The sequence below is a fragment of the Lolium rigidum genome, chromosome 1 (assembly GCF_022539505.1).
Source record: "Lolium rigidum isolate FL_2022 chromosome 1, APGP_CSIRO_Lrig_0.1, whole genome shotgun sequence".
Lineage (NCBI taxonomy): Eukaryota > Viridiplantae > Streptophyta > Magnoliopsida > Poales > Poaceae > Lolium > Lolium rigidum.
In genome coordinates this window covers 189,380,681-189,389,397 of record NC_061508.1, presented here as the reverse complement: position 1 = coordinate 189,389,397, position 8,717 = coordinate 189,380,681, and the positions used below count along the sequence as shown (strand labels likewise).

The following is an 8,717-nucleotide window of genomic DNA, read 5'->3' as shown; positions in this document are numbered from 1 at the left end:
TCCCCTTGCAGCGTGTCTTGATCTCCCCAGGCAACGGCGCCGGAAATTTGTTGCTCGGCGCGGAGTTGGCGTGGGAGTTAGAAATCTTTGTGGAGTAACTTTTCTTCGGGTCCCCGGCAACGACGCCGGAAATTTGCTTGATGCGTGTAGTTGACACGTCCGTTGGGAACCCCAAGAGGAAGGTGTGATGCGCACGTAGCAAGTTTCCTCGCAAGAAACCAAGGTTTAATCGAACCAGTAGGAGTCAAGAAGCACGTTGAAGGTTGATGGCGGCGGGATGTAGTGCGGCGCAACACCAGGGATTCCGGCGCCAACGTGGAACCTGCACAACACAACCAAAGTACTTTGCCCCAACGAAATAGTGAGGTTGTCAATCTCACCGGCTTACTGTAACAAAGGATTAGATGTAAATTGTGGATGATGATTGTTTGCAGAAAATAGTAAAACAAATATTGCAGTAGATTGTATTCGATGTAAAGAATGGACCGGGGTCCACAGTTCACTAGAGGTGTCTCTCCCATAAGATAAATAGCATGTTGGGTGAACAAATTACGGTTGGGCAATTGACAAATAGAGAGGGCATGACCATGCACATACATGATATGATGAGTATTGTGAGATTTAATTGGGCATTACGCCAAAGTACATAGACCGCTATCCAGCATGCATCTATGCCTAAAAATTCCACCTTCAGGTTATCATCCGAACCCCTTCCAGTATTAAGTTCTAAACAACAGACAATTGCATTAAGTATGGTGCGTAATGTAATCAATAACTACATCCTTAGACATAGCATCAATGTTTTATCCCTAGTAGCAATAGCACATCCACAACCTTAGAACTTTCTGTCACTGTCCCAGATTTAATGGAGGCATGAACCCACTATCGAGCATAAATACTCCCTCTTGGAGTTAAGAGCAAAAACTTGGCCGAGCCTCTACTAATAACGGAGAGCATGCAAGATCATAAACAACACATAGGTAATAGATTGATAATCAACATAACATAGTATTCTCTATCCATCGGATCCCGACAAACACAACATATAGCATTACAGATAGATGATCTTGATCATGTTAGGCAGCTCACAAGATCCGACAATGAAACACATAAGGAGAAGACAACCATCTAGCTACTGCTATGGACCCATAGTCCAGGGGTGAACTACTAACTCATCACTCCGGAGGCGACCATGGCGGTGAAGAGTCCTCCGGGAGATGATTCCCCTCTCCGGCAGGGTGCCGGAGGCGATCTCCTGAATCCCCCGAGATGGGATTGGCGGCGGCGGCGTCTCAGTAAGGTTTTCCGTATCGTGGCTCTTGGTACTGGGGGTTTCGCGACGAAGGCTATAAGTAGGCGGAGGAGTTAGGTCAGGGGGCCACACGAGGGCCCCACACGACAGGCCGGCGCGGCCAAGGCCCAGGCCGCGCCGCCCTGGTGTCTGGGCACCTCGTGGCCCCACTTCCTTGCCCCCTCGGTCTTCTGGAAGCTTCGTGCAAAAATAGGACCCTGGGCGTTGATTTCGTCCAATGCCGAGAATATTTCCTTACTAGGATTTCTGAAACCAAAAACAGCAGAAAACAACAGAACGGCTCTTCGGCATCTCGTTAATAGGTTAGTGCCGGAAAATGCATAAATACGACATATAATGTGTATAAAACATGTAGATATCATCAATAATGTGGCATGGAACATAAGAAATTATCGATACGTCGGAGACGTATCAACGGGCACGGGCGCGGGGCTGGCTCGGGCTCCCATTTTGCAACGGTCACCTGGGTAAGCTGTGGGTCCGGCGCACTTAATGTGGACAAGTTGTGGGTCCCACGATGATCTAGATAAGTGAAGACGTGTCCACTGCGGGGCACCAACAGCGGCCCCACTTGCCAGCACCAACCAATGTCAACTAAACGGGATTCCTTCCGTCCGAGCTCCTTCTGCGGGTTTCAGACAAGGTTTTGGAGAAAACTGAGGAAAAACTAAGGGGCTGGGAAAAACTGAGCACAACTAAGGAGCCAGGGGCACGAAAATAGAAATCCCTATTATTTTTCCTTGCAACTATGACACAATATATGACAGCACGCGTAGGTTTCACGTTGTTTGGATCGTTTTTGAATTTTTTTATGCTCGTTTCAATGTATATTCAAAACGGCGGGCATGAAGATCCATCGCTCGGGGCGGAGTTTCGCTAAACTTGCACTGGATCTCTGATGAAATAGCATGTTGTGAACCCAATAAAGATTTTTACAAAATCTTGAGCATTATATCATGTGCCTGTAGTTCAAATCTGGTCGGCCTCGTGCCGATTCGGCAGGGATTTGTCTTTTTCACGAGGTTTGGATGGAAAGGCTGCAGATACACCGGTTTGGAAATTATCCATCTTAGGTGGTCTAGTATTTTTTTTTAAAATGTGTTGGTACCAATGTGAAACTTTAATTTGGTGGTTGCTTCACAAAATACCCCCTTTTCGGCACCTAGAAAATGGAAAATGGTTTTTTCGTGCGATGAAAAGGAAAACTTCCTCCTGCAACATCGTAAGACATCCCAAGATGCACATGTGTGCACAATATGGGCGGCATCGTGACGGGAACCAATGAAAGAAAAAAGGCGGAAAACAATGAAACACAAAAAACTTCTGAAAATTTGACTGTTAGTACTGGTTCGTGGATGGAACCGGTGCTAAAGGGTGCCTTGGCGCCACACAGAGGTGGGCCAAAAAATACCCTTTAGCACCGGTTCCAGCCAAGAACCGGTGCTAAAGGGCTAACGCCTTAAATAACCGCGCGCAGCGCGCCACTCCTTCTTCGCCATATTAATCTGCCAGAAACCGCTAAGGACCAGGTCGCGCGAGGAGATGAACGACGCCGGCAGGCTGCCCGATTTTTGAGCGCCGCAGCCGTCTGTCCCGCTGCCGCCCGTTCGCGCCGCCGCTTCCTCTCCCGCGCGTCGGCCCGGCCTCCTCTTCTTCTCCACCCGCGCGCCGCCGGGCCGCCGCTCTCCATCGACCCTCGCCACCGGCCGCACGACGCCGCCCCCACCAGTCGATGCTGCTGCCGCCTCCTCCACCGGCAAGGTGAGGCGCTGGCCCCGGCCACATGCACCTCTTTTTTTACTTTTAATTTGTTATTTATTTGTTAGTGTATATTGTTAGTATATTTTTAGTATAGTTAGGTATACTTTTGTTTAGTGTATATATATTGTTAGTATAGTTAGGTTTATTTTGTTTATTTAGTTAGAATTTTTTTATAAAAGTAGTAGTATTAGTTAGTAAGAAATAATAGTTACAAAAATTTTGTTAGATAAAAAGTAGTGAAAATTATATAAAATAAGTGGTATTAGTTAGAAAAATTAGTTAGAAGTATTTGTTATATAAAATTTATATGTTAGAAAAAGGTAGTGAAAATTATAGTTAGAAATTTTTTGTTAGATAAAAAGTAGTGAAATTTATATAAAATTAATGGTATTAGTTAGAAATGTTTGTTAGATAAAAATGTATATGTTAGAAAAAAGTAGTAATATTTGTTAGTAATATATATTCAATATTTATGTTTTTTTAATTATGTTAGTACATATAGTATTTAGTTTGCATTGCTACGATGTCGCGCCCGCCGCGGCGTGGAGGGTTTGGACCGTTCTGGACTAGATGCTGCTGATGGGGGAGGTCCGGGACTGGGCTCCGCCGGGGTGGCACTGGGAGGTGTTATCTTCCGGGGCTCGCACCTTGGTGCGGAATCCAGGTCCCGTCGTCGACCCGGATCTTCTTTGGTGGAGGTCGCGTGGGCCACGCTCGTTTTAGAGGGAGCCGGCCCCCCAGGAGGTGGTAGCTCGCCGCATTGCAGAGGAGGACGAGCACGTTCGCCATTACCTACATGTGTTAGAAGCCATGTATAGGAGCGGATGGTCAGTTATGTAGGGATCTCACGTGAGCTATGACCCTGTGATTGTTCCCTGGCTTTGGGTGTTCAGCCGGTGTGGCTCAGGACCCGGTCGGCACCGTTGAGAGGTTCTACTGATGTATTAGGGTTAAATATAAATGGACCCGATCGAGCTATATGTGTAACTCCAATCTTTGATTATGCATTGAGCATTATCCTTAATTAGTACCTATATATATGTGTAACTCTAATATTTGATCATGTTTTGAGCATTATCCTTAATTACTGCTTCGTTGTGTTTATAGCATTAGAATAACTTGTAAGTCTTTGCAGAAACTATGGAACGGGACCTAGAAAATGAATACATCGTCGAGGACCTTATCCGTGATGATGACGATATCACCTCTCTTTATCTGATCCAATCCCGTGAGGGAGATGAGCAAAACCGTGGAGACGGCTCCGGTGAGGGAGATGAGCAAGACCACCGTGGAGATGGCTCCGGTGAGGGAGAAGGCACCAACTCCGACGAGGGAGAAGCTGACGGCGCCGAGGTGTATATATATTAATTAACCAAGCCTCCAGATTTATGCATATACATATATTAAAGTTGTTTCTTCTTTTAGACCCCCCGATCAACAAAATCTACTGGAAGTAAACGAGGCGCGGGCAGAAAGATGGAAGACCATGAAAGGTGCACCATCACGGAAATCGTTGAAGATGGTGAACCGATTGCTCCCAAGGCTCACGCAAAAAAGTTTGTAAGTCAATGCGGAGTTATTGTTAGGGACACCATCCCGATCACCACTCAAGAATGGAAGAAACCTGCAAATGCGGAAGGAGTTACTTATGTCGACACGAGATCCAAAATTCCGATGTCCAGGAAGCTCGTGGTAAATTTCATCTTACTGGAGCCAACTGACTCTGAACGTGAGAATGATAGGCTAGACCCTGAGGATCCCGAGCTGAATATCGTACAGTGAAGAGTAAAGAAATGGGCTCTTAAGAAGATGGCAACACAGTTCAACGGCTACAAGAAGAAATTGGACAACTTGTTTGTCAAGGAAAAAAAGACTCCGGATTTCAATGGACCCTATGAGAAGATAAAAGACCACTGACAGGAATTTGTGAAGTACAAGACATTGGAGAGGGCAAAGAAAAGGTCAGCCACCAATAAGAAAAATGCTGCTAATAAGATATACTATCATATCTTGGGGGCAAGGAGGCTACAAGGCTGGCATGCCTAAGTGGAAGAAATGGGAGAACAAACTAATTGGTAATGGGATCCAGCCAGAGGTATTGAAATTGAACCAGCAGTCAAGGGATTGGTTTTACACGCATGGGGGCACGTTGAAATCACAAGGGAAATGTATATATACACCAAGACATAAGGAAAACCAACCTCCCATCCAAGCCTTTAGAAATGTTGCAAACGAAGTTGAAGAGGGGAAGTTCCATCCCGAAAGAGAGAAGGACGAGCTCGCACGCGCCCTTGGAAATCCTGAACACCCATGACGAACACGAACCATACCAGGTTTCAAGCCGTGGTATATTGGGTTTCCTGTAGAAACAAAGAAATATCCTGATAGAAGCCGTCAGAGGAAAAATGATGTGGTTCAAGAACGCGTTTCTAAGCTAGAGGAGCAAGTGAGGTAGATAATGTCAAGCTCCCAAATGGTCACCCAACCTCAAGCTAATGTGGAGATAGAAGAAGCTGCATTCGATGGTAGCGGCCAGGGATCTCAGCGGAAAAGCTGTGTGGCTTCCACGGAGCTGCCGAGTGATGATGCAGATGTGGATCCGCAGATGGCTCCTCGCTACCCTGTGGATCATATCACAGAGTCGATACCTTGTGAGCTACATGTCAAAGTGATGGGCTACTTATCTCTCAAGGCGGCGATCGGCTATGTCTTACCGCCAGTACCTGATCAAAGAAACTACTGCGGACCGGTTCCACATGGCTACGTTGTTGCCGGGGTGGATCAAATTATAGATGGGTATAGGCCGCTAAAGCTTGACAACCCTGTCGGTGGAGGGGATTTGCTAGAGCTGGGAGAAGCCATAACACTATAGTTCTACTACGGATACTGGGTTGCCAAAAAGTATTCTTTCTTCAGCAGCACCGGCAATGTTCAACTACGGATACAATCGCCGTTTTTTCCCAGAACAAGGAGGGGCCATTGTTAGAAGCTTGCTGGAGCAGAAAGAATCGGGGTACATTAAGGATGATAGCCTGATGATTGAATGTGTACTCACAGTCATCAAGCAATCGGAGGTGGTAAAAACCAAAGGGAACTCTGAAATCAAGGTGACGCCTTCTAAATTATCGCAACATTTGGGCAAGTTGTTGTTGGCAGAGAAGGGATCCGATGTTACTTTCAGTGTTGGGGGAGAGACTTTTGCCGCGCACAAGATTATACTTGCTGCACGATCACCTGTCTTTGAGGCAGAGCTCTATGGAGATATGAAGGAGAGAAATGAGCAATGCATTATGGTTGAAGACATGCAGCCTGCTGCTTTCAAGGCTTTGCTGCATTTCATATACACAGATTCATTTCCTGGTGTGGATGATACTGGTGATGATGATTACACCGAGACAATCCGCCATTTACTTGTGGCTGCAGATAGATATGCCATTGACAGGCTCAAGTTGATATGCCAAAGCATCCTCGGGAAAAACCTTGCCATGGAGACAGCAACTACATTGGCTTTAGCTGATCAGCATAACTGTGACAGGCTTAAGGACGCGTGCATTGAGTTTATTTCGTCTAAGGATGAGATGGATGCTTTGATGGCAACCCAAGGTTACACGAATCTCAAAAGAACTTGCCCTTCTGTCTTGTTAGACGTGTTAGAGAAGGCAAGTAAGTTGCGCAAAACGTAGGCAAGCAGCTCATCCAAATCCAAGCCTGTTGACAAGATAATGTAGTCCTGAAGTTATATTACTAGCTGGCTAGTTAGTTTCCTAGGGCAAACTTATGTTTGCTTCAGTCTGTGGGTGGTCACTCCGGGTTATTACTTTGTGTGCACCTTTTGTCAAACTACTGAATAGGGGTCGGCACTTCTAAACCAGGAACCGAACACTGAACCGAATTGACGTGTATGTGTGGTTGATTCAGCTTGGTTTATCTGCAAACGTCACCCGGCTGCTGCACTGGTGGCTGTCCTCTTTCCACTAGTTCTTAGAAAGGAAGGGCTAAATGTTGCTCAGTGGGGAAAGGACCGTTATGCGCTCCTGCGACGCTCGTGCGCCTCGCGGCCGCCCGTCGCCGCCGCCTCCCTCCAGCACGGCTGCGCCCCATGGCCTGGCGCCTCCACCTCTCCACCTTCCACCACCACCACCCACCCTTCCACCAAATTTCTCTCCGGCCTTTCTTGGCTGCGCCCTTCCAACAGTCACAGCTCCCTCAAGATCCAGATCCAGGACGGCGGCGCACACCTCTGCTCCGGCGACCCAGGCGGGCACGAGCGGAGCTCCACACCGACTGAAGAGTGTGGTCGTCAGACGACCGTCACTCGACGCGCCATCCCCGGAGGAAAGTGACTTGATCTGCGAAGCTCTGGCCGCTTGGCGACGCGCCGGATGCCCGCCCGCATCGGCTCCCCCGTCGTCATCCCTGGTGGGGATCCTCCGCACGGCCTCCACGCCGGGCGCTTCTGCTCCGCAGCGAGGAAGGAAATCAGTCAGCTTCGTCCTCCCTCCGTCAAGCCCCAAGGACGCCATGGCCCACTCCCGCGCGCGCCACCAGGCCGGTCCACCTCCCCCGGCCGCCGCGGCGCTACCGGGCCCAGCTGCCGGGCCGTTGGAAGACGGCTGGACTGCAGTTATGTCGCGCCGTGCACGACGCGAGGCTCGAAGGGGCGCGGCTTCGCCCAGTAATTGCGGCCGCCATCGATACGCCTCCTCCACTCCGGGCGCTTCCCCTCCGCCTCCTCTCCCTACAAGAGGAAATCTTCGTCCCTGCTTCCGCTGCAGCTCCACAGAACACCTGGTCGCCTCCTGCCCAAGACAGCGCGGCCGCAGACGCTTCTCACCAACACCTCGCCCAAGCTCTCCGCAGAGGCCGCACGCCCCCGCTCCGTCTTCGGCGACCATGTCGTACCTCGGCCACCCCTCCACTCGCGAGGAGGAGGACTCCTGCTTCATCGCCACCACCTACGACCTCGACCGGGAACGCCTCGACTGGGAGAGCACGGCCATTGTGGCCTGGGTGATCGCGGCGCCTTCGGGGACAGACCGCACCGACGTTGAGGATGTTTTCCGCCGCAAGTATCGTCTACGCGCGTCGGAGCTGCTGGTGAGCTCGCACTTCCCGGAGCAATACCTCGTCAAGTTCTCCTCCGCCGAGCTGCGCAATGAAGTGATGCGCACGGAACGCTGCAATTTCAAGCTCGACGGCCTCGACGTCCACTTTCGTCCGTGGCGTGCAGTCTCTCACGCCTACAACGCTGATTTGCACTTTCGCGTCCACATGGTCATCGACGGCCTTCCTCCTTTTGCTTGGAGACCGGAGGTGGTCGACCAGCTGGTCGGCCGAAAGTGCGCGGTGCAGCGACTTGATGATGGCTTCACCACCATGGAGGACACTTCCTCCTTCGGCCTGTGGGTTTGGACGGCTTCTCCGCACCGCGTCCCCAAGGTACTTTGGTGCACCTTCGTCAACAAAGGGGCGGGGGGCCTCTCCTCCAAGGTGCGCATCGAAGAGGACAGACCCGACCAATGGAAGAGGGGTGTCTCCTTCAGGATCTTGCTGCACGTTGATCGCATCGAAGATTTCACCGGGGCACCGGTGTTGGACGGTGGCGAGCCCATCACAGACTTCAGGCCAGCGTCACACTCTCTCC

General features: G+C 49.8%; 1 protein-coding gene across 1 annotated transcript; it reads left to right on the top strand.

Moving 5' to 3' along the window:
- The first annotated feature begins 5,678 nt into the window (after window positions 1-5,678).
- On the top strand, window positions 5,679-6,756 carry LOC124653835 (BTB/POZ and MATH domain-containing protein 2-like). Its single transcript, XM_047192901.1, has 2 exons — window positions 5,679-5,869; window positions 5,946-6,756. The coding sequence occupies exons 1-2, from the start codon at window positions 5,679-5,681 to the stop codon at window positions 6,754-6,756; spliced, it is 1,002 nt and encodes a 333-aa protein (XP_047048857.1).
- Window positions 6,757-8,717: the final 1,961 nt, after the last annotated feature.